Source organism: Anoplophora glabripennis, unplaced genomic scaffold (assembly GCF_000390285.2).
Source record: "Anoplophora glabripennis isolate ALB-LARVAE unplaced genomic scaffold, Agla_2.0 scaffold99, whole genome shotgun sequence".
Classification (NCBI taxonomy): Eukaryota; Metazoa; Arthropoda; class Insecta; order Coleoptera; family Cerambycidae; genus Anoplophora; species Anoplophora glabripennis.
The window spans coordinates 378,186-404,684 of NW_019417182.1; the positions used below are offsets into that span (position 1 = coordinate 378,186).

General features: G+C 33.6%; 1 protein-coding gene across 5 annotated transcripts in view; it reads left to right on the forward strand.

The window, feature by feature from the left end:
* The window catches only part of LOC108904551 (CUGBP Elav-like family member 1), a 270,054-nt gene that overhangs the window by 233,429 nt on the left and 10,126 nt on the right, over positions 1-26,499 (forward strand). For 2 of the 5 annotated variants that reach the window (XM_018707154.2, XM_023456023.1), the window contains 2 exons: positions 6,535-6,654; positions 16,907-17,657. In XM_018707154.2, the coding sequence (XP_018562670.2) occupies positions 6,535-6,654; positions 16,907-17,178 (392 nt within the window). In that variant the 3' untranslated portion in view covers positions 17,179-17,657. Of the gene's footprint in view, positions 1-6,534; positions 6,655-16,906; positions 17,658-26,499 lie in introns of those variants that run through there. The other 3 variants (XM_018707155.2, XM_023456024.1, XR_001964236.2) reach the window with 2 other exon arrangements.

A 26,499-nucleotide genomic window follows, 5' to 3' on the forward strand; every position in this document is an offset into this window, starting at 1 on the left:
TACTATCGATGTATACAACCAGTATGACATCATTGGTTTCAGTCCCCAGGTGCTCCCAATAAGGCGACGGCATACATCGTACCCTTTATTGCAATATATATTTTTTTGATACAGAAAGATATTTGCCCGTCTCAAATGGAACTGTATTTTGCAAATTAAATTCCGAAATAAATAACCCAAGGCGAGGCAGGCGAGGCGAAGGAGCAGCGGAGAAAAACGCCGATTTTACAGGACGTGGATCCGCGTTCCTCTTTTGTTTCCTAATAAATTGTTTATATTAAATAATGGAACGCGATCCCACGATATATCGGCGGCAGGCAGTCGATAAAAATAATGACGCTATTACCGACCGATTCAATTTAAAAGCATCCTGCGAGATTACATCTCTCCGGGCTGCCGTGCGGCGCGATGGATGCCGATGATTGATTATCTTTATGAAAAAGCGATCATTTACATGTAATTTGATGACATCGAATCTATGGGCGATTAATCCCGCGAACAAACAAAGCGAGCTCTCCCGTTTTCTCCGGGCGCATTTGTTTCAAAAATGGGCCGTAAATAACGTTAAAAAATAAACGCCGGCCTGATGGAAATTTAGTGCCGATGACGGTACGCTTTTTCCACCATGAAAGGCATTGTCTGGCGTTTGATCGAGAGACAATACATTGAACGGTTCGGGAAGAAATTTATTTAGTGGTAGCTACGTGGAGAATAACGGATTTTTTTTCTTTAAATTTGAAGTGCTCGACATATTTAAACACACAACTTTTCACAATGAAAACAATAAGTTCAATTAATTTTCCTTTCTCCATTTATTGTTTACAGAGTTTGACCCCGTTAGCTCCGCCGATAGAAACGCCACTGAAAGAGGATAAAAACAGTTCGAGGTCAAATTTGTTTTATACTATCTGCGTTGAAAATAACGGCATTTTTTTCTCTTAAATTTGGAGGTGTTCGACATATTTAAACGTGCAACTTATCACTAAAAAAATAATAAATTCAATTCGAAACGTCACTAAAGGAGGTTTCAAACGGTTCTAATCAAATTTATTTAGTAGCACAAAGCCTTCACAAATAATGCCAAGCCACTTGACAAGCCATTTTGTTTGGAACATTAATTTTATTTCCTTCAACGAATTAGCCATCGTATTATCTTAAGCGTAGGCGTAACAGTTTGTCACTATTCATTGTAAACGAGTCATTAATATTGGTGGCGCTGAGATTTAGGTATTTTTACTTGACAGTTACCAGCCATGAAATATTGGTTGCGTAAGCTCGGTGGTCACGAGGCTTCTAATCATTTATGAATGCTCTGTAGCTACGCCGAGAATAGCGGCAATTTATTCTTTAAACTTGAGGTGCAAAGTATATTTAAACGTTCAGGCAGACACAAATAAGTATACATTTTTTACTCAGAGCTGCGCGAGATTGACAAAGAACGCAATCTGCTAGAAGGAATAAGACTTAGGCGCGGCAATTTGGGATAACCGTGTCCAGTGCGCATTTTGGGCGGAGCTATCTCAGACGCAAACATATTTGTGTCGATCTGTACAACTTTCCTCTATGATTAAAATAATTTAAATTCTTTTTCTTATTTATTATTTGAGAGTTAGCTCCACCGGTAGAGACGAAACTGAAAGAGAATACAAATATATCTCTCCTTCATTTGGAGTAACGGTTGTTTTGTTTTCAAAGCGCACTTTGTAGGTGGTTTGAAATTTCATCAAGAACTAAATCATATCTTATTACTTGGGATACGTAATTTTCGTATTTGGAAATAAACGCAAAGCTATGCGCTTCTTGTAAAATGAACAAGGCCTATCAACGCCGCGCCGCGCAGGAAAGATCTCTTAGTACTTAATTTTTCCAAAATACCGTTTCTTAAAAATATCTCCCAAGATGAGCTTATTCATGGATATAATCGCCTTCATCGACAACTCTTAGCTGCAGAAGATAAAACAGACACTCCCGATGTTCTTCAGGTTTTATGGGCAACTAAATACATCCATCTAAGTTTTGCAAAAACGGCAATACAAAGTTTATGGAGTCCTGTAAATACCTACAACATTGTCATCACGGACAGAAGGGTCAGGCTGTTAGAAGAAAATGTAGAAACGATAGCAATGTTGGCTTTCAACTAATAGTAAGACTATCTGATACATACAGGGTGATTCGTTAACAATGGGAAAATCGAAAGCTGAAGATATTACACGTGAAATGGTGACCATTGGCGCAAACATGCCTTATCCGATAGTTGATAGTTTCGGAAATAGGTTGAAAGTTGAAACTTTAAATCGTTTTTTTTTTGCGATTATCCTGAAAATATTTAGGTTAGGAACTTGAAAATTTGTGAAACTATATTTTTTTAAGCGACAAATAAAATGCGTGTTGCAATTTCAGCGTTGCTCTTAGAGGGCGCCACTTACAACAAATTTTACAGAAAATTTAGTTAATAACTTTTTACCCTGTATATCTAACATGAAACTTGATTCGAAATCTGAAAGAGCAATCATTTTTCGATTAATTATGTATTCTTGTTTCCTTTCGGTATCTCCATCCGTTTTCGAGAAAAATCGATTTAACGAACACTATGTTTTGATAATACGAGAAATTAAAAGCAAAACAAACTAATTGTTTCTTCATGTTATTATAACAATTAATAATAAAACAAATGAAATACGTAATAATGATTTAAGGTAACTGTTCGAAGAATCCACCGTTGACACTGATACACGTTACACAACGTATTCTGAGAGATCTTTAGGTTTGAAACAACATATTGGGTCTGACTTCGTTGGCAGGGATTTGTATTCTTTGCCACAACTCTTCATGCAAACGAATATATTCTTTGTAAACGATATCTTTCATTCGAGACCAAAAAGAAAAATCAAGAGGATTGAAGTCCGGACTTCTGGGTGGCCAAGTAAAAATGCTGACATAGCCAATCCAGCGATTTGGAAAAACTGCATCTAAATATGCACGCACTGGCCGAGAAAAATGTGGTGGAGCTCCGTCGTGCATAACCACATGTCTCTTCTTAAATAAAGTAGAACTTCTTCAAGCCGTGGAAGAATTTTTGCCTGGCCACCCAAAAGTCTGGACTTCAATCCTCTTGATTTTTCTTTTTGGTCTCGAATGAAAGATATGGTTTACAAAGAATATATTGGTTTGCATGAAGAGTTGTGGCAAAGAATACAAATCGCTGCCAACAAAGTCAGGCGCAATCCCAATATGTTGTTTCAAACTCGAAGATCTCTCAGAAAACGCTGTGTAAAGCTGTCACTGTCAACGGTGGATTCTTCAAACAATTACTTTAAATCATTATTACGCATTTCATTTGTTTTATTGTTATTTGTTGTAACAACATGAAGAAACAGTTTGTTTCGGTTTTAATTTCTCGTATTATCAAAACATAGTGTTCGTTAAATCGATTTTTCTCGAAACGGATCGAGATACCGACATGAAACAAGAGTACATAATTAATGGAAAAATGATTGCTCTTTCAGTTTTTTAATCAAGTTTCATGTTAAACATATAGGGTAAAAAGTTATTCACTAAATTTTTGGTAAAATTGGTAGTAAGTGGCGCCCTCTATGAGCAACACTGAAATTGCAACACGCATCTTATTTGTCGCTTAAAAAAATATAGTTTCACAAATTTTCAAGTTCCTAACCTACACATTTTCAGAATAATCGCAAAAAAAACGATTTAAAATTTTAACTTTCAACACCCTGTATTTCCAAAACTATTAACTTTCGGATAAGGCATGTTTGCGCCAATAGTCACCATTTTACGTGTAGTATCTTCAGCTTTTGATTTTCCCGTTGTTAATGAATCACCCTGTATTATATTCAAGTTAAATTTTAAAATGTTGCACCAATATTTTTTATGTAGTGAGAATTTCTTTTATTTTACAACTTCATTAATCTGTTGCTGACTGGAAGGTTTGTTTTTATCGAATAAAGCGAAATTTCGGATTTTCGATTTTTATTTTTGTGAAATTTGATTGTTTTTTTTGCGAAAAATACGTATCCCTACTTATGACATATCAGAAAAATGCACTAAATTAAAAAATGCGCGATCTCAGTATGGCGCCCATGTAAAAAAACTAAAATTGAATGCTATTTGTCTATCCTAATTATGCCCTAGTTTAAACTGCTGATTTTTTATTAAAAAAAACAAAAAACGAAAATCAAAACAATATTTAGGTCAAATCTTTCTTCGGCGCCTTATTTGTCAAAAAGACTGCAACTTTGACATAATATGATCAACCTCGTAACTTGTAAGATTACCGCGATCTGCTAGAAAAGAAAAACTGGCATCCGGTAGAGCTGAATTAACACTAACATTCGACCAATTTTTTTTTGTCATATCTACGTCACTGCGTCTTGGCAATACATCAAACACTTGACATAATTACTTAATTTATTTAGAGGTTTTCCGAATGTGGCATTCCTGTTTGTTATTTCGACGATTTAATGGAGAACAGTGAATTAAAAAAGAAAAAGCAGCTAATCCGATACCGAAATTAATTAACAACGATTAAAAGCCTGGCAGCAGGCCCGGATCCAGAGGGGGTGGCGATGTGGCGATCGCCACCCCCAAAGCACAACATTTTTTAAAGATCTTCAATTTCTCCAAACGACAACAGGCAGTTAGTCGATATTAATGCAAGTCCCCCTTCCTAACCTACACCTTACGTCATCAAAAAAATAACAACAACAATAATAATAATAATAATAATAATAATAATGATGATAATGATAAAGAAGTGCTTTGCGCCACCCCCAAAACCAGTCTCTGGATCCGGGCCTGCCTGGCAGTAAACAAAACACATGTTAAAGGTATCAATCATGGCCTGTTTAAATTCTAAAACCGTTGACGTTTTGTTTATTGTAACTTAACGCTTTGTGATAGAAAAATTGCGCGAAATGGGATCAGTAATATTCATTATACAGAGTGTTTTATGACAGATAAAATATAATTCTTGGTAATAAAAACAGAAATTCGCTTGATTTAAGGTATAAATTAAATTATATACCTACGTACCTAATATTGTGTTTTGCATGTGCACTATACAAGGTGTCCAGAAATAAATGCCAAAGTTTTAACTATGTATTCATCTTATACCTAGTTGATTTGCTTTGCAAATCAACTAGTTTTTAAATTAATACAACTTTTTGGTGACCGTAGATTATCTATACTTGTACGGAGGATTGGCGCCCTCTGTGCAGGTATGGTAGGGTGGAAGAATGTTGGCTTGGGTCAATGTGAGAGATTGACACCGGTTGGCATTTGACCACCCCCCTAATTAATGAGGTTTTCCAGGTTTCCCTCATTCCTGCACTGAATGGTAGTTAGGGCCTACCAACATAAGTCGTTCCTGGGCGCAAATGCGGCCTGCGTAATAATAATATGCCGCCTCCTCTCCCGCTCAAGTCTCCGACTTCTGGGCTAATTCTCGTAATTAGAATGAGGAGTAGAGATATTATTATTATTATTATTATTATTATTTTCAATTTTGTTACCCGCCACTGAAGCATAAGTCTAAACTCTTAGTCGAGATAAAAAAAATAAAAAAATACAAACAAAAAGAGATATTGGTGGTATTTAGTATTTAAGTTATCAAAAAAACTTACGATGGTAAATCGTTCCATAAATTTATTAGCATATTGTTATTGTTAATTAGGTACATTTTTGTTTAAGTTGTTGCTTTGAATAAGTTAAATACGTGGTAAAAATTTTGGCACTTATTTCTGGGACGCCTTATATAGAGGACGTCAAGAAATAATATATAACTTTAATCCCTCATATTCTAAAATGCTCTTATTTTCTTTACAGAATTGTATTTAAAATTAACTGATGTCGAAATAATATCGATAGACAGTTCGTACGGACTAGTTTTGACATATATGAGATGTGTATTTTATACTAGCTTTCTTGAAAAGTTTGATCAATTTTAAATATAAAATTGTCTCAAATCGGAAGATCCAATGACTTATTTTTTTCTTTTCTGGGACCCCCTGTATATATTTTATAACCGATATTATTAGCTTGATTAAATTTTTTGCACTAAGTTTTTGACATCCTTATCAAGCCGTTTACCAGTATGTTAATATTTTTTGGGTGAAAATAATACTTATTGACTTTCTTTTTGTCAATTTTTATTTAGGCACCTCTTTTTCAAGAAATAGATTGTCAAAATTGCAACAATTTTGAAAGAAAAATAATTACACGAAGGCAAGGGACCCATTAACCCATCTAACTTGAAAGTGGATCAATATCACATCGCGCTGTCGGCATAATTTAGAAAAATATGTGCAACATTTCAACTTCACATTTAAAAAATTTATATTTATTAATAAAAACACATTTTTATTGTAAATTTGAAAATCTATCGTGTTATAGAAACGCCTAAATAAAAAATAGCTTAAAGATTGCTTCCATTACTTTCGCCTAAGGAATATGTGGTTAACGGCTTGACTCACTTTATAGCAACACTCTGTATATTCATTTGAAATCATACTCATTTAGATTCTAGTTGGATTCTTACTGAGCTTCAATTACCTAGATGTTTATTCGAATGGAACCCAAACGAAATGCATCTATACAGGGTGCCCCAAAAGGAAGTGCACAAACGGGAACAATCTTCAGGTAAAAATAAACAAAAAATTTGTATAAACCTAGGCTAGAAAATGCACAAATTTCAAAACCATGCTAGTAACTCTGTATTCCAGTTACCAGTGCCGTACGTATGGGAGTTAACTGCATAATAATGAATCTACTTTTTTGTTTTACAATAGGAATCATAGTTTTTCAAACGCATTTTAATTATTAGCTAAAAACAAAGAAATAGCTAAAACTAAACGAGATTTATGTACAAAAATAATGACAAATAGTAATAATTTAAACATAAAAAAATATGTGAGCATAATTTAACATTATTATACTACAAATAAATAGACAAAATAGACTTCCACCCCTGCTCTATATTACATATAAGTAAAATATATCTGATTATAAGGTTAGGTTTAATGAAATTGAAAATAAAAGTGAAAATAATAATTTTCAAATAAAATAGTTTTATTTCCTTAAAAAAGACGACTAGGGCGAACAGTTTTAAATCAAAGGTTAACCTTAAAAGTTTTCTGTTACTTGTTTTTAATTTATTCGTGCTGTAATAATGTTAGATTATGTTTACATATTTTTTTCTGTTTAATTTATGTTTATTTATTATTACTATTTTGGTATATCAACCTACTAGAACTACTATTAATTAAAACTGCAGTTCTTATTGAAAAATAAAAATAGAGATTGATTTTGACGACATTTGTAATAGAAATGCAGAATTACTAGTATGCTTTGTAAGTACTAAATCGAAGAATTATTGTATACAATTTTATGGGGTTATTATAATGCTTTTGAAATATGTTTAAAAATATTAACTTATTAAGAACAAAAATTGGAGGCACGGACCTTCGAAATGTATTTGGATCTAGTGTATAGTGTATACATGTATACGTATATTTTAAGCAGCGGTAAAGTTAACTGTGTCATGTAATTAATAGTTATTTTGCAAAAAATACAAAATAACGAAGTCAAATTTGAGGCAGGCATACAAGATATTTGAATAGAAAACTAAATAAATTCTACTCTTGCCATTCCTATTTTCATCCATAAACTATCTCTAAGTATCTACATAAGTATTGAGCTTTCACAGAGACGTTTTACAAAATGTGCACACTAAAACGCAAACTAGTAGTACTACATACTTCTTTCACATTTGTTACGTTTACATGTGTACTTTTATCACAAAAAAATACAATTTTAGCATATGTATTATTTCACTATTCGCGAAAACCACCATATTTTTCTTAAATACACCATAGTTCACTAAATATATTAATTAAATACTTAGGCACTTAAAAGAAAAACACCGTACGTAAAAATAACAAATCGACGCAAACACGGCAACGTTGTGTTGTCCCTCTCGGCTCCTCCCCGATAAACAATGATAGATGATAGTAGAATTCGTCGGGTATAGGCGGCTCTTAACAGAACCGAATTCATTTTTTTTTACTAATATAAATAATACCGTTGTTAAATTAAAAATGAATGGATTTTGATAAAAATTACAGGGTAGCTATAGAGAGATGTTGGATTGTGTAGAATAACGTGGTATTATTAAATTTTAGATAAAAAACCACAAAAACTGTATTACCTTAAAAAGTTTGGCTCCGAAAACAAAATGGTAGCATAGTAGTGTTTGAGGAACCTAACTATGTAATAATTTGTAATTATATCCTTTTTATGGTTTATTAAAGATATATTTGACCTTCATTTGTTATGTTTTTTGCAGAGCCTTCATAAATGATTACAGGCCACGTGACCGTCGAGCTTAGGCAACCAACATTACACGATTATACTATTAACTAAAAATATCTTAAATATTCGTTTACAATGAACAATAACAAACCGTTCAGTCTACGCTCGAGATTGTGTGATCGCCGATTGAATAAAATCTCGTGAAAAGCACAACAGAATGTTGTGGTTTAATGTAACATTGATCTTATTGTTTTAATTTTACCGAAATTTAATTGCCAATGTGAAGGAAATAAAATTGCTGTTCCAAACAAAATTACTAGTCACGTGGCTTGTAATAATTTATAAAGGCTACGTTTATCTATAAATTGGAAATATCTTGAGTCGCGCCCTCCGTAGGTTTGTTCAGCAACCAACAGCGCGCTGAGTTTTGATTATCTTTTCAGTAATCAGAGGTTTTCAAAATCTGATAATATATCCGTAAATATTTTACTTTCACTTGATTCATTTAGATGGTGAATGTACCCAGAGTTAAAATCAGTGGCGGCTCGCTATGTGACGCAAGTGACGCACCGCTTCACCTGAGATTTCCGGTTGATTGTGCAATTTAAAATTATTTTTAATTTTATATAAACTTTATAATTTAACTAAAATTCTATATTGAAAATGTATTGTGTTTGTTTATTTTATACGCAAAAATAAGTAGAATAGTTGCGCGGTGACGCCTTCTAAAAAAACATTGCCTTCGTTGAGCGCAAACACCAACCTCGTCCTCGTATCATACAACGTATAGTACAAGCAAGTGGCGCGGATCGAAATCAGTTTGTATTCCGCTTCTCTTCGTAGCGTTGTTTACGGCGGTTGTCATGGCAACGAGGCGGCCAACACGGGAGTAATCTACGGCGCGGCGTGGGGCAACGAGTGACGCGGAAATTAAAGGAGCATTGTCATCGTCCATCGCGGCATCGCCTGCCTTTAAACAGTTTATACGACACGCGTCGCCCAGTGCACAATTATAACGGTTCTTTGTTAATATTTGTTTTGGACAATAATTGTAGAAATGTTTCCTATGTATGATCCAGTACGTATTTTATTGGAAATGTTATTTTCCAGATGGAAAATTGAGGTTAAAAAGGATTTTTTAAGTCGCCTGTGCCTTATTGTCTCGATATGGAAAAAAAGGGAAGTCAAAAGACAGTGTGCGTTCGGAAGTTTCGGAATGAATGGTATTCGGAGTATAAGTGGTTATGTGGAAGTGTTTATTTAAAAAAAAAAACTGTTCTGCTGTTTTCACATCGGTTTTCTATATGCCGTGTTTAATTGTGGGTGTAAAAGTCGGGCGTGTGGAATAAGGAGGGATTTAACAATTTTGGGAAAGTCACGCGAGGCTGTCGTAACCACGAAGCTTCTTTGGTACATACATATACGGTGTACGTTAATGTTCGCAGAAGTCCACAAGCCGAACTAATGTTTCTATTTTTTATTAAATCTAAATGATAATCCTTCTCGCGAACGTAATGTTGCAACTAAAAATTTCCAGATTCATATAAATTCGTCTTTTTAGTCAATCAATGAATAAGCTTCACCTAATCTCAATGTCACGAGCCGCCACTGGTTAAAATTCTTGTACTCAATTCAACGTGCATAAACTTGTTTACAAATTCGAATACAGTCGAAATTATATTTAATTGTCCTTAATTTTTTCTTTACTTTTCTACCTGCTACAATAATTTATTTTTCCTTTTATTTGTAAGTTGTTTTTTGTCTTCGTTGGTTTATTTCTTCTTAACGATCTCGTACCTTCACATAACCAAAGAACCTTAGTTGAGATGCCCCTTCCTTCTACGTTTTCTCTGGATCAGAATTATAATTTTTGTTTCTGTCTTTTTCATTGCTTCATTTATTTATTTTTCTCTAATTGCATCTTTCTTCTCATTTTTCTGTGACCTAAATCCTTTCTCTCTAACTGACCCAATCCCGTCCCTATGACGAAACTCCAAACAGTGATTCATAAAAGAAGAGATAAGCCTAAACGGCATCCATTTACGCAAAACAAAACATCTGGCAAGTCTCATTTACAACCTTGACGATCACTCACGTACCCGAGCCACCAAAGTTGTTAATTGTAATTTCTGTCCAACCATAAAATCGAAATATTCTACATAAAAGCTTTTTCCATAAGTTTGCCTTTGAAATCAGTATTAGTAAACTATTAGTGAAATGTATTTCAGTCATTGTCACTTGTGGGAAAACAAACTTTAAATTTTAGGTTTCAGATTCATTCTTAATATTTCTTGGAAACCACATTGCTTTTTTATTACACAACACTAACAATTTAAGCTTCCCACTAATCTTAAATTTACAAGCTGATTTAAAATAGCGAAATAATACGAAAACTGACTGGACTACACCACTGATAGTGACGTCACTAAACGATGACGCTTTTATTATAGGTGATAATTGCAGAGTTCTGTAAGTTCGTCTATCTCCAAAAATGTTTCTAAATCGATCAAATGTGAAATAAATGACGGCCACTGACTGTTTCACGAATAAAATTATCAACAGCGAAGCACCGTTCCATTTTCCCTTGATAAACACACATGCCTAATACATTAATCAATAAAATATACAAAGGTTACATCAGGCAACATTCCTGGCGAAATTTACATAAGGCTTAGGCAGCATCTTGCGCTCTTCATTGTTTGATGTCAGTTAAGCTGCTAGGTGTGGCGTATCTACTGTGTTTCTGTGCACCAGAAGGCAGAAACTCGCATTTTGCTGGTAACAATATTTACAGTAATCGTGTAAGAGACATTATTTTCTTTCGGTTTTTACATGCAAGGACGTTGCGGAAAATTTTCAGGGTTGATTCCTGACATCAAAACAAATAGAAAAAAAGAGTAAAACTTAACCCTCGACTTAACCAATGACGTCCGAAGGGTCTGACATATATCAATTACCGAAATTATGCGATAAGAGAACTGCATTGTACCAAAGTTGAGGTCTCTTCTTTAATTGTTCTCGACCACTTCATCAAAAACTGTGTTGAACTTGACAACAACCGTTGAAGGATCAGCCTTTAAGAATCATTTTAGGAATAAATGTTACCTTTGTTTTTCTTTTACTCGTCCGCTCTGAGAGTTTGTCTCAACATTACCGGTACACTCTGTATATTCAGACATAAAAATGAATTTGGATGACATACAACAGATTCAAAGTTGAATAATAGTGTCATAAAACAAATAACGGCATAAATTTTTTCGATCATAAAACCAGCATCAATGCATTTATCACCATTGTATTAATATCTATTTTATATACAGAGCGAAATTTTAACTGTTGTTATAACTGAGATGATGAATCCAGGTTTAAGTATTTTAAAAAAATCTGTCTACACGGAAGGTGCCATCCAACGAATTGCCAGATTGCCAAGTCATGTGTCAAGAAAATTATTTAAAATAAAGCCTCAATCTTTTAGTTTCAAATTATCTTATAAAAAAACCTCGAAATTTATTTTAGCAAATTACATAAATAGGTTTAAAATTGCACTATTTAAACAATTTATTCATAGAATTACTCAAAATAAATTTAACAAAAGAATTTTTCTTATTAGTTTTATTATAATTTGCACTCAACAAATGTCAATATTTCACTGATTTTCGTAACCTTTAGCACGCCTACAGCCCATTAAAGAATTGATTGCGATATACAAATAACGGATGTTAAATTTAAAGTGAAATACACGTAGGTATTTTGGTTTTATACAAATATGCTTTAAGGCCCAGTTGTACGAAAAATTGTTATTTAAGTGGTCAGGTAATCCATAGTTGTAAAATACGTAACGATCATAGTACGAGACGTTATATGAATTGTGGTGAAGGTATATTATTAATCAACCTTTTGTATTAAATACAGCACAAGTTCGCCCGTTTATGACTACTTATTATTAACACTGCATTTCAAAAAACAGGTTGTTCCCACTTGCATGCACGCTTATGACACGAAGGGAAACGCCTAAGTTAGAATCTCACAAATCAAGAAATGCAACGATACATAATTACCCTCCATTCGAAATAGATAGATTATCATCTCATGCCTAAATAAGTTTTTAATTTAAAAAATCATATATGTTTATGTACTTTAAATTTTACTGTTTTATTCCTAACAGAAACTATTAATCTACAGAGTAAAATACACCCCTTTTTATAAACATGTACACATTTAAGATTCACCATTTCCATTTTCGTTCCATTCCGTTTTCCATTCAAAATATTTCAACCCGTTATGTCGAAAAGTAAAGGAGATACCTGTCTCTATTCTAAAAATTGTACATTGTGCATTATGCCATCAATTTTGAATTTAAATATATGTTACCATAAAAGTATAATTAAAAGGCTCTGCTATCTGAAGATTTTGACTTTCTTTTGAATAAGACAGCAAATATTTTTTACAAAATGATTTTCCCTTCGAGCCATCTCGAATAATTTAAATTTGCGCAGTTACCGTTACTCGTACATCCCACTTCTGATCCGACTCTGTCAATTGCGTCGTGACTTTTAAAATCTCTACGTCCGCGTCAGCAACTCCGACAGAACCTTCCGTCCTGTCGTAGTCCTGCAGGACTAACAAAGGACGTCTCGGGTGTCCCTACTCTTAATCCCTCGTCTGCGGTTGGCACGACTGCCGGCGCTCGCCCGGAAACGTTTCAGAGTCACCTGAGGCGTCGGCATGGGCCCCGTCCTATATCGAACTAATCTCAAAGGTCGCGGCCGTAATAAAAAGGGGGGTTTTATTGAACCAGTCAGCTGGCCCTTACAATGGCCCACTAAAAATGTACATTAAATTCGGGGCGGCCCAGCTGACAGCGTTGTTCGGGTTTCCCACGGACTCGCTTTGACGGGAGATGTAGTATGCCGCTGAATGGGATCCGGGACATCGGTTTTTTGTGTAGAAAGGATAAATGATGCTGTTTACCTGGAACAATATTGTAAAATATCTCTTTTCACCTTCGGCGGCGTTACTGAAAAAAATATGGTAAAAACTGTAGCTGCTCCATTCGAATGTAAAATAATAATAGTTTAATTAATCAAAAAAACTTCAATATTTCTATTTCTTTCTGTTTTTTATTTCCGGCTTTCTCCCACAGTATGATAAATATACAGGGTGTTCTCAAAGTTGAGTCATTTATTTTAACAGCTGGTAGAACTCATAAAAAGAAGTCAATTTACCAAAAATCGTTTATATTAAAGTTGTCAAATAAAGCAATTATTAACAATTATTTTAAAAAATTGAAATTTGAAAACTTTATAATACAAACTTGATTTATTGTCATTTTCGACAACTCCGTTGTAAAAACATAACTTGTTTGTTTAGTACTGATACTGGGTACCTATGTCCTTTATTTTGTAGATGCTTTTCGATTTGTGCTAAATAATTCGTACAGTAGTGCGTGATATTATTTTTGATTTGTGGGTATTTTGTGCAATAAATATGGCACATGTTTATGAAAACAATGAACTAGTGGACATAACATTAACTTACGGGGAGTGTCAACAAAATTCAGAAGCAGCATGTCGCTTGTACGCGGAAAGGTCTCCTTTACGAAATCTTCCGGTTCTGCTGATGTTTTTAAATTTAGTTATAAGATAAATTGTTTGCTTACTAACATGGACCTAGTGCTCGTTTTGGTCGTTTTCGACAATTTCTAAAATTTCTTCCTCGATCTCCACCATTTCGCGTGGAGGAGGTCTTGCAGCGTGACCTCCTTGTAACAACAAGGAACACCTTTGAATACCTTGTGTCGCGAAGTCTAATAACTAAAATTACAAACATCCGCGGAGCCGGATGATTTCGTAAAGGAAACCTTCCCGCGTACAAGCGACGTGCTGCGGCTGCATTTTGTTGACACGTCCCGTAAGTTAATATTATGTTCACTAGTTCATTGTTTTCGTAAACATGTGCCATTTTTATTGCACAAATCACCCATAAATCAAAAATAATATCACGCATTATTTAGCACTGTCAAATCGAAAAGCGTGTACTCAAAACCGTGCAACTACAAAAAAAAGACATATTCAGTATCAGTAATAAACAAACAATTTATGTTTTTACAACAGAATGGTCGAAAAAGACAATAAATCAGGTTTGTATTATAAAGTTTTTGATTTTCATTTTTTTTTTAAATAATTGGTAATAAGTGCTTTATTTGACAACTTTTATATAAACGATTTTTGTTAAATCGACTTTTTTTATGAGTTCTACCAGCTGTTAAAATAAATGACTCAACTTTGAGAACACACTGTATATTTTTTACTATTTGTATTAAAATATACAGGGATTTTACGAAGTTGGAAAGGATATTTAAAGAGTACCTAAATAAATTGAGGTGCAAACTCGATTGGTAGAAAGATTTGTTTGCAAATAAAAAATGTTTTTTAATACCGACTGACTTTTCATAATAAAATAAAGAGACACTTTTGGAAGCTGATTACACCGATGGCTCCGCTGCACACAAATCGCAGTCTGAAAATTAACTTAACATTCTACTCCCTTTTTTTGCCCTTTTATCTAGAAAAAGAAATAGTAGAGATTTTCTGACGATTTCAAAGAAATATAAAAAAGATTAATGTTCTATTTCAGAGATACAAACCATACTTTTTTATAAAAAAGGTACATCCTGTATATTTACCGCCTTTTTAATCCTCACCTTTTTATAATTACAGTGATATATGCATGTCATATATTTGCTCCAACAATTTGCACAATATTTTCATGTATTTAAGTACTGAGCCAGCAGAATATTTTATTTAGTGACCAGCCACAATGGATAAAGTCAAAATTCCCATGGAGTCAGTGCATAAATGTATTATTAAATTTACAATTATCAGATCCTTAAATATTTTATTAAGAAAAAAATACATTAGTGGATAAATTTCACTTGATGTAGAAAGACATAGAAATGTACATAGTATTTTTTTAGTCGTTCTTTCCTAACTCCACCACTTTGCACCCGCAATCTACCCTCAAGGCTAAAATGAATCTGATATACAGAGCTTTCATAAATGATTACAAGCCACGTGACCAGCTTTTGAAGTTGAGAGTTGAAAATCGATTTTTCGGTGTAACTTTTTGTTTATCATTAAATTTGGGTAAAAGTTATGTTATTTGAAAAGCTATTTATATTATTTTACTCATTTAGCTATCAGTAATAGCTACTTTGGGGGCCGGAGACAAAGCACACTCAGCAAGCATGCTCCCAAAAAAATTTATAGGCCAACTTTTTTAAATTTTGTCACCATTTTTAACACTTTCGTGCTTTTTTAGTGAAAAAGGTATATCTACCTGTTTGTTATCGATACAATGAACATTGAACAATATTCACGATAAGAGCGATAAAAGACAAGATACCATACCAACATATCTTAATGGTAATAAAAATCTGAAAACAACAATTTGTTCTTTATTTAGCAAAATAAAAACTTAATTAATCCTCGTATTAATACAAGAGATTGTCCATCATTTCTTGGTCACCCTGTATATGACATACACTGATAAAAAATCTAAATCTCAACAATGTTATGTGACAAAATGTTATTGAAAAAATTGTAGCTCTAGAAAATGGTAGAAAACTAACAACTCTTTAGTATTTAGCACCGTCACAAACTTTAGTACATTTCTGTATTTCAAAATATTATTTTTTTTCAAAACGTGGTGGTAAATTTTGATTAGAAAATTAGGTTTAACGCCCTGTATTTAAAAAATTAAAAAATTGTCCATAGGAAAAAATCGTAGGTACTATTTGTTGTTCTGTCTAGTGACTTTGCATACGAATTATTTTAGCTAAATATTGGGAGTATAATTTAATGCTCGACAGGTATGTAGCCCGCAGAGTAGTTGTTTTCCACAATATTATTAGCTAAACTTGATTTTTTTCTTTTCTATCAGTCGCTGAAATTACGTTCTTCTGAAACACTTTGTATAGTTACAGATTTACCAAAAAAAATGGTTTTTATATAGTTTATAGTAACTCTACTCCCCGTTACTGATAGGGATGCTATTTATGGGTATGTAGCAAGTAGACATACTTTTTTATAGTACCTAAATAAACTACCGCCTCAGAAAACATCTCCGTTTTTTTCAAAAACCTTACAACAACAAAAAATGTTATATAAAAAAATATTTAAAGTATTCTCAAAAACCCTATACCTACTATAATTAAAATTTAAGTTTAGTTTTATGTTCGGCTACGGCAAAGACACTACTATAACAAATTTCATTAAAATATTTTAAACGAAAAAGTTGAAAACAAGAAAAGAGATTTTTGAAGGCCCGTAACCCTTCTTAAGAGAGCTATATTGGTCTATTGTCATTCAAAGAAATCACCCTTAAGACAGGACTCGCCAGTCATTTCTAGACACCCTGTATATACTTTCAATGAATCTATCCCTATTCTATCAGCTACATTCCAAATTTAACTCGGTGCGAGTCAACTAGACTCAGCTCCAACAGTACCGGACTTGTAAACTCGACTAACTCTTAGACCAGGCGTGGACTGAGTAAGTAAAATTGTTGCGTTTTGTTCCAGGTCCAGACGGGTGCAACCTGTTCATCTACCACCTACCCCAGGAGTTCACCGACACCGACCTGGCGTCGACGTTCCTGCCCTTCGGTCCCGTGATATCCGCCAAGGTGTTTATAGACAAGCACACGAACATGTCCAAGTGTTTCGGGTTCGTGTCGTTCGACAACGCGCAGTCCGCTCAACAGGCCATCTCAGCCATGCACGGCTTCCAGATAGGGACCAGGCGGCTGAAGGTGCAGCTCAAGAGGGCCAAGGACTCCTCCAAGCCCTATTAGCCAAAGAGACGAGCCAGTCAACCCCCAGTACCCGCGCGGCCCGCGCCGCGCCCCAGCACCGTGCCAGTGCAGTGCAATCTCAGGATCTAGCTGCTATTTTTATGAACTGTGAGATATTTTTACTAGTTAACGGCGGCCAGTGGCCGTTTGTAAATTAAATGATTATGTATATGACGAATGACGAGGATGTTCGGTAACTAAGTGTTATGTTTGGTTCAATTTTTATTTGTCATGTTCTTGGTTCGACAGGTTTTTCTTTTTTTTTTTCTTTCTGTATACAATGTGTTCGTGGCGTAAGGCGCGTAGACATCCTCTGTTGTTTAGTTATCCTAGGCCATATGTAAATGTTGAGTGATGATAGTTATGTTTATTTGGAGTCAATTTATTATAAGTACCCTTATTTTATATACATCTGAGCATGTATTTGAATTGTACCTTTATTTTCTATTGTTATTAAACCAAAGTTATTAGACCAAACACTCGCTGTTGTGTTTAATATTTGCAGGGTTTCTATGTATCTGACTCCAACCCAAGCAGAACTCACTTCCCCACTATCAACAGCCATTCAATACTGTTGATCTTGACACCTACAATGTTTGCAAGGAAAACGTTCAATATAGCAAGCATCACTTATGATGAACCTGAACTCACTCCAAATATTGTTAGTCGTCTGTTGTAATTTATGTAAACTATAATTTCACGTACACTGTGGTAATGTGGCCTAGCAACACTTTCGTTGTTAGCCCAGGGATATGAGGAAAATACCGTGACTGTTGAGTCGCCAAGGATCTGTATAGTTTTTCTTAAAATTTAGGTGAATTTTAGTATAATATGCGCAAACACACACACACCATCAGGTGATGTTTTTTAATAATTAACAATAGAATATTTAATATAATGTTTCATTACAAAAAATTACAAAAGATGTTGATATTTTGCAAAAAAATATTTTGTTAATGTTTAAACAAATTACTGGATTCATTTAAATTTTTATTTATTAACAAAATGCATATGAGTGATGTACACAAGAAGGTACACCAAATTAAAAAAAAACATCAAAATCGGTCAACAAGTTCCAGAGATATAACTTGCTCTATCAATTTGCTCGTGGATTTGTAGGTTCCCCCTCCACTGACTCACTGTCATCTTGTATCGAAGTCATTATTTGGAGCATTCTCTGAGATGCTGTTACAAAGCTATCTCCTCAAAAATTTCACATAGAAACTTTAGCTCTTTATCTTCGAAATGGCACTTATTAGAAGTCTTAAATGTTATAAACAAAATAGCTGTGATTTAAAAAAAAAAGTGTCTAACTTTGCCCCAAATTAAGTTAGAGCAACTTTTTTTTCTAATTTGTGTAAAAATTCCAGTTTTACGAATGTGGAAAAATAATCTCTCTAAATATACTGGCAACAAATTTATTCTAATTGTTTATAAGACAAAAATGACAGTGTTTTTGTGGTGGTAAAAAACATTTTTTTTACAATAAAATAATTTCTTCTAATAAAAGAAGTCTTTCTCTTTCATATGATACCCGCAAAATTAAAATATCTTGGTAATTTTGCATGTCAAGTTATTACAAAATAATGCCTCTGGGATACACATTTAAAATTTTTCAAAAACTATTGGATGAATCGGTCTAAAATTTTAATCAGTTAAGGACTATAAAAGCCAACTATTTGTGCAATATCAAAGACGTACGATGACTTTTGCAAAACTTATTGTTTATTTAGTAATCATCGAAATTTGACAGTTTTTTGCAATTTCCCGAGCAACAAATTATCCTATCGAACTTTAAAAACCGCCATTTTCAAGGTTTTTTTTTTATTCCCTACAAGTTGGTTACTTTCACATTATAATAAAAATTATCGTTTTTTTTTTGGTAGGCAAAAAAGTGATATTTTGGGTTATTTTAGACCTTTTATTGTTGATTATTAAAAAACCCCACTTGATAGTGTGTGGGTTTTACACATATTATACTAAAATTCACCCAAATTTTATGAAAAACTTTACAGGCTACTCAACGGGCACCACCAGGTCATTTATTTTTCCTCCTCCTGGACTATGTTAGGATAATGACTATTTTTCTGTCACCGATTACATATCACCTGTGCTGGAAACCTCATCATAAGTGACGATTGCTATAGCAATAACTCAAAAATAACAGAAAACGTAAACACCGAGAAAATCATTTCCCTCAATTTGGCACCAGTCGTACAAGCTGTTAAAAAATACCACAACGCTACACCCTTGTAGTGGGGTTTTTGTTACCGACGTGCCCAAAATTCTTGGCACGAGTTGCCGATTCATAAACTCAAATAAACATCGCGATAATTAGAATGTCTGCGACGTTAATTTTTAAATTGCAGTCAATTCAAAAGCAGGTTCATATTGAAGCCCAAATGTTTTTGGATATTCGCTTGTTAAATATAGAAGGTGTATCTGCGGCGTTGTGACTTCTTTCAGAGCTAGTTCCTCTAGACAAATCAAAAAAAAAAAAAATAAGACTGGCATTTTTTTCGTAAAATGATTCCTGAGGGCTTTACCTAATATGATCATTCACTGATTAAAAGCAAATACAGCTTTTGATCAATTACTCAAAAACTATTCAAGATGTAGACTCTAAATTTGATGCAGCGGTTCCTCCATAGTAATTGACTTCGTGTCAAATTTGAACAAAACCTGATCAGATACGTCTAAATTAGGACAGACCTGAGGAATGTCTACTGCCAAAAAAAAAGTTACTAGACGTTAAAGAAAATATTACTTTACATACTTCGATAGACCATTTCCAATCAAAACTTTGAGTATTTTTTTCTCATGGAATGCACGGTTGGCGAAAAAAATCTAAAAACCACGACGATGTTAAATGGTTGTCAACAGAAAACCATAAACAAAAGGAAGTTATTTTCCTCTAATTTCTTAACAATTAGATATACTTATGGAAAGGTTAAAAATATTCGTCTAATGCAAAATTTTAAGTTATTCTGATTTTCACTTATACCCTCCTACTAAAAATGTTCTTAACTTTGATACGGTCTTTGGACATGGCGTATTCTAAAAAAAAGTTCAATGACACAAAAATTTTATTTGAAAAAGGTCTATCTAAATATGTGAAAGATGTCTTCGATGTCAAATAACTTATTTCTATCTATTAAAATCCCTCAGCTTTTACATAATCAAATTTTGCTGTAAGTATACAGTTAAGGGTGGCCCAAACAAACGAATATTTTTTTTTCGTGTGTCTTGTGAAAATATGTTAGTTTATCATGTTTTAAGAGCCCCTTCAAAAAAAGCTCAAAAAAATTTATTTTATAGGTCGCTCAAGATTTTTAAAAATTTCCAAAATCGTCAAAAATTAATTTTTTTCTCGTTATTTTATCATTTTCTAGGTTGAAAAAATCTTGATTCTGAAAATTTGAAATTGATATTTGAATTTCTAAAGGTCACTCATAATTATTTTAACTTTAAAAGTAGTGTACCTACCTAAAATGTTTTCGAGCGATTTTTATTGAATTTGATGAACAAAAGAATAGAAATAAATCACGAGACACTTAAAAAAATTCTCGAGGCAAAATTTACTACCGCACTGCGTGTATCAAATATTTATAATTTTTTAATTTTTTAAAATTTAAGTGTCGTGATTTATTTCTATTCTTATGTTCATCAAATTCAATAAAAAAAATTATTAGTTCGTTGATATTTATTTTTAGAGATCGCTCGAAAACATAGGTACACTACTTTGGAAGTTAAAATAATTATGAGTGACCTTTAGAAATTAAAATGAAATTTTCAGAATCGAGATTTTTTTCAACCTAGAAAATGATAAAAATAACGAGAAAATGTTTTAAAATCTTGAACGACCTCTAAAAAAATGTTTTTGAGCTGATTTCTTGAGGGGGCCCTTAAAACATGATAAACTAACATATAACAAGAGACTTGAAAAAAAATAATCGTTTTTTTTGGGCCACCCTAATACAGGGTGATGCAGGTTTTAATTAGGAAACTTCGTCAGGTGACAAAGCAAATTGTTTTAAGCAAAAGGTTCCATACAAATTGATTCATTTGTATGACGAAATGTACTGGTCGAATTGCAGAATACCCACAATCAGTGGTGTCTAAATTCTGAAGCGTCTGGTGTTACTGACCCTGTGTATCTTCATCAATGACAAACATACTTTTAACGTAAGTTACAGTTACAATAATTATGTAAACCAATATATTCCCGAAAATGTTATATTTTCTTTATAACTATATCACTTAATAACACAGGTCAACAAGGGTCAAACAGCAGACACACTAATATGCATTCCCGAAGGATTTTGGTGCGCTGAATCCGAATTTGACCGCAGAATTGCTCTATCACATCAGGTTTTTGAGATATCCTAACCTAAAAGTGCACACTGTTTTTCGTCATATTTGAGGTTATGTAGTAATGCCATCTATTCTTTAAAAAAAAATACATATGATATAAAAGTACAAGGCGCCCTCTTTCGAATGCCGTTGAGTTTGCTCAAATATCTTTTTTTTTTCGTTGAGATATAACATGTTGAAGTTTCTAAGTTTATCAGTTTTTTAATATGCGAAAATCTACTAAGGATCCCTTAGACGTCAAACAGTTGATTGCAGTTCAGAAACTTCATCTCAGAAACCTTCAATACATACGAACTCAAATTCACAAACTCCAAATCCACAAACCCATAAACCCCAAACCCACAATCCCTAAACCCACAAACCAAATCCCACAAAACCCGAACCTACAAACTCCAAGCTTACAAACCCCAAGCCCACCAACTCCAAACCCACAAACCGTATGGGTATGAAGTTTCTGAATTGCAGTCGACTGCATGATGTCTAAGGGATTCTTAGTAGATTTTCGCATATTAAGAAACAGGGAAACTTAAAAATTTCAACATGTGATATCTCAACGAAAAAAAAAATATATTTGAGCAAACTCAACGGCATTCGAAGGAGGGAGCCTTGTACTTTTAGATTCAATGTATTAGTTTTTTGAAAAAGAATAGATGGCATTACTACATAACCCCAAATATAACGAAAAACAGTGTTTTTTTGCACTTTTAGGTTAGGATATCTCAAAAACGTGACGTGATAGAGCAATTCTGCTGCCAGATTCGGATTCAGCGCACATAAATCCTTCGGAAATATATATTCAAGTTTCTACTTCCAAAAAAAAAGTTAAATTTTGTTGGTCTGTGTAATTAATCACAATTGACCGAGAACTATTTCGTTTCCAATTTGTAATAATAAATCAAGCTCTAAGGAATTATTCCAGGAAAAAAATGTTACTCTTGTTTATTTGTTTGTTTCGACGAGAGCAATCAGCTCTGAAAATATGTCGCAATATCGCTGTAGGCCATTACTTGTTGCCCTATAATCTGAAAATTTTACATGATACTCCAAGAGCCTTTCACTAGTCTAGTAAACATCATTAAAAAAATATTTGACGAAACATAAACTTTTTACTAAATTGTTGAATATGAAAAGGGTGAAAAAGTTGCAAAGGATACTGAGTTCTGCTTGGTCGGAGCCAATGTGATTACTTACCACTTTAGTTAGCGTAGCATATTACCGCAGCTGTTTCTAGTGCTATAGTGCTGTAAATCACACGTTGTACTACCACCTAGTGTCTACCTACAGTACTACTGTGTATTTTTCTACCGCGGTCCAGCAGTGACGTGTGGCTTCTGTCTATGTCTACTAATGTACTTGTCTTCATCTACAGTAAGTGGCTCTCATCTATTAACCCTAGCTACCCTACTAACCAGGCGAGAGGAAAATTGCTCGATAAATTCATCAAAATTAATATTTTGTATTGTATACAGCGCGTGCAGAACAGCTTTGCTTGAGCCACTTATACTCGTGCACGAAAATTAGGACACATGTCAATTCGCCCTATCGGAAAAAATTCTCGAGCAATTTTTCTCGAACCACCAGCTAGCCTAACAGACTAACACCCCTCCTATCTACCTCGAAAGGCATCGTTCGCGAGGCCGAACACAATGCACCGACTAAGTAAGTCGTTCCGACAGGAAACCAGCTGTCACGAGCCTGATTTATCGCGAAATCTTGACTCCCGCTATTTGTTTGGAATTTTAAACGCGATCCTCGCCTAAACGGCGAGCGGTTCGGTAAATCTTTGCTCTCCCCCGGACACGGTGGGCCCGGAATGTTTGTTTTTTGATAAAGTACTTGTTGACTCGACGAATATCCTGTCTGTCTCACGTGGACTCAAAACTTTCATACGGATGTAAATAATACTGCCGTTAGAATTTTTATCTCACTTGTGTTGCATTAACGAAGATTTGATGTCCGGAACAACAGTATGTAAATATTACACGCAACTTTTTTAGGGGCATTATATTTCAATCGCGTTTTTTCTAGGTGAATTTACTTACGCGTATACAGGGTGGTCCCGAGGTAATGGGCCAAAAAATTCATGGGTAGATTCCCCAAGCAAAAATATTGTGATTTAGCCGAACTTACCTTAGTCCAAAACTCGATGGTTAATGACATACAAGGTGTTAAATGTAAAATATTATTTCAGTTTTTTTTCATTTATTCCTTAATAAATGCAAATATCCTCACAAAATTTTGGGGTTTGGAGTTCTTTCGGTAGAGGAATTGAAATCTATTCACATTTTGATTAAAGTTCATAGAGGGCGCTAGCTGCAGTAGATTGAATGTGTTGAAAACTACATAACTTTTTGTACTTTAAGCTATCTTATGTCTGGTATCAAATTCTTATTTTCCAACTTTTTTTACACAAAAAAGGTATACTTTATCTCGCTATCTCGCACCGTTTTCGAGATATTTTGCTTTGAAACTTCCAATGCCGTTGCATTAAATTACAATTAAATACCTACAGGTATTATTAATTTACGATGACGAAAATCAAATAATTGGCGTTTTCCACTTGTCTTTTTGCTGTCATTTGTATGCTAATTTCTGTTAAATATTATTTGTACCAAATTAAAAATACATCTTAGCTTACAATTTAAATTATATACGTGTAGTATACATAAATGTGAGATAGAATGCCGAGATTTTCGTTTTTGGAGTTACTTACATGAAATCAGTTGTTTATGGAGAAACTATAAACACCTGAGAAGAACTTTAGCAGCAGATTTTTTAAATGCTGCAAAGTCATTTCGCGTTAAGGATTTATACTTTAAAATAAAACAATCTTTTAATAAACGCGTTGATAAATGTATTGAAGTTAGAGGTGGACATTTTGCAATTATTGTCAAAAAGGCATATTTTCTACTAATGTTTACTATTTTACTGTTCATTACAATTTTTAATTCTAAATAAACCCTTGTTTTTGATATTTCTAAATTATTTTAATTATTTCAACTATTAGCATTGGAAGTTTCAAAGCCAAATATCTCGGAAACGGTGCGAGACAGCTACTTTCATAAAGTGTACCTTTTTTGTGTAAAAAAGTTGGAAAATAAGAATTTGATACCAAAGATGAGAGATACCTTAAATTACAAAAAAAATTATGTCGTTTCCAACACATTCAATCTACGGCATCTGGCGCCCTCTATGAACTATAACCAAAATGTGAACAAATTTCAATTCCTCACCCAAAGAATCTCAAACCCCAAAATTTTGTGTAGATATTTGCATTTATTAAGAAATAAGTGGAAATAAACTAAAATAATATTTTACATATATCACCCTGTATCTCTTTAACTATCAACTTGTGGACTGAGGTAAGTTCGGCTAAATCGCAAAATGTTTGCTTCAGGAATCTACCCATGAATATTGGCCCATTACCTCGGGACCACCCTGTATATAGATATTGACCTTTTTCGTGGAAAATATTTCAAGGTTTATCAATTACATGACAAAAAGTAAAATTACAATTACTGCTGCTGCTATTAACTGCCAGCTTCCTTGATATTTTTTTTAATTTGGCCAATGCTTTCTTCTATAGACCAGTTAGGTACTAATTTCATTCTGCTAGTATTAAAGTTAAAAAGTAAATACTTGGCTCAAATTCATCGTATCAGTAAGTAAAAGCTTATTCAAATAGTGCCGTATTTTCTGTATAAATATCAAAATAGTACCAATATCTTTATCACTACAGTACGTAGAATTGTAGATTACGTGTTACTAAATTCCTTAAATTGTGGCCGAGTTCGATATTTAAATACAGATTTTTCAATATTTGTAATCAAAAATTAAACTGTGGGTGCAAAAAATGATTTCCTTGTATCTCTAAAGTAAATATACAGGGTGTTCCGGTACTTGATACAAAAAAGTCGAGTACAGATAGATGAGGTCAAAATAATATCAGTTCTTCGTATAAATTTTTTTCATGCGGACCTTCGTTAATAAGTTACGGACCCTCAAACGTGAAAATTAAAAAGTTATTTTTATTTACAGCTTCTAAACTATTACCTTCAGCATGCTGCAAATTTGGCGATCGATAACACATGTGTACAGCTTGTTTTTGATGTTGTAAGTGAAACTTCATTATGCCCAGAACGCCAGGGGCCGACTATGCCCAATGAATAATAACCCAGAATTTTTACATAAATGACGATCGCAATCTTCCTGTATCAAAACTAAGTTTCCTGAAGAATTTGCTAATGTAATACCCTCTTGGTTCAACTAGGTAAAATTAACAGTTTAAGGAATATTTGAGATTTTATGTCGCAGTGCACATCGAGAGGGGCCTCCACCATTTTTTGTTTTTAATTTTTAATTGAACATAATTGCTATGTTAGAACCGTACATATTTTTAAAATAAGCGCCTAGAAAATCTTACTATCTGCTAATGTAATCTTCATTAACAACATTTGACAAACATACTTTACAGATAACACAAAATAGAAAAACAAAACGATAAAAGTTAATAAATAATTTAAAAGAAAGAAAACTATCATATTTTCAATATGGGCATCTTCCACCTCCACACACTTCCTAAGTCTACGAATGTTATTTGTTTGTATACGAAAAAGCATTTCTGGGATATCACAATGGAAATTAATTATTTGGAGCAATTCATCCCTTGTACTGGGGTTGCATACACTAAACTTTACAAGTGTCCCGATGGACTTCTTCCATCAGGTTAACATCTAGAGAACGTGGTGGTCATGAAATTAGGCCTCCTCTCCCAATCCATTTATTATTAAACATAATGGATACATTTCGTAGGTACATCAATATTGAAATGAACCAAACGTTTCTTCTGGTGTCTAATGGAATATTGTCTAATAGTGGCTGCAAATTATTGTGCAAAAACTCCAAATACCGATGTTCCTCAAAAACGTATGGACCTATTAAATTATT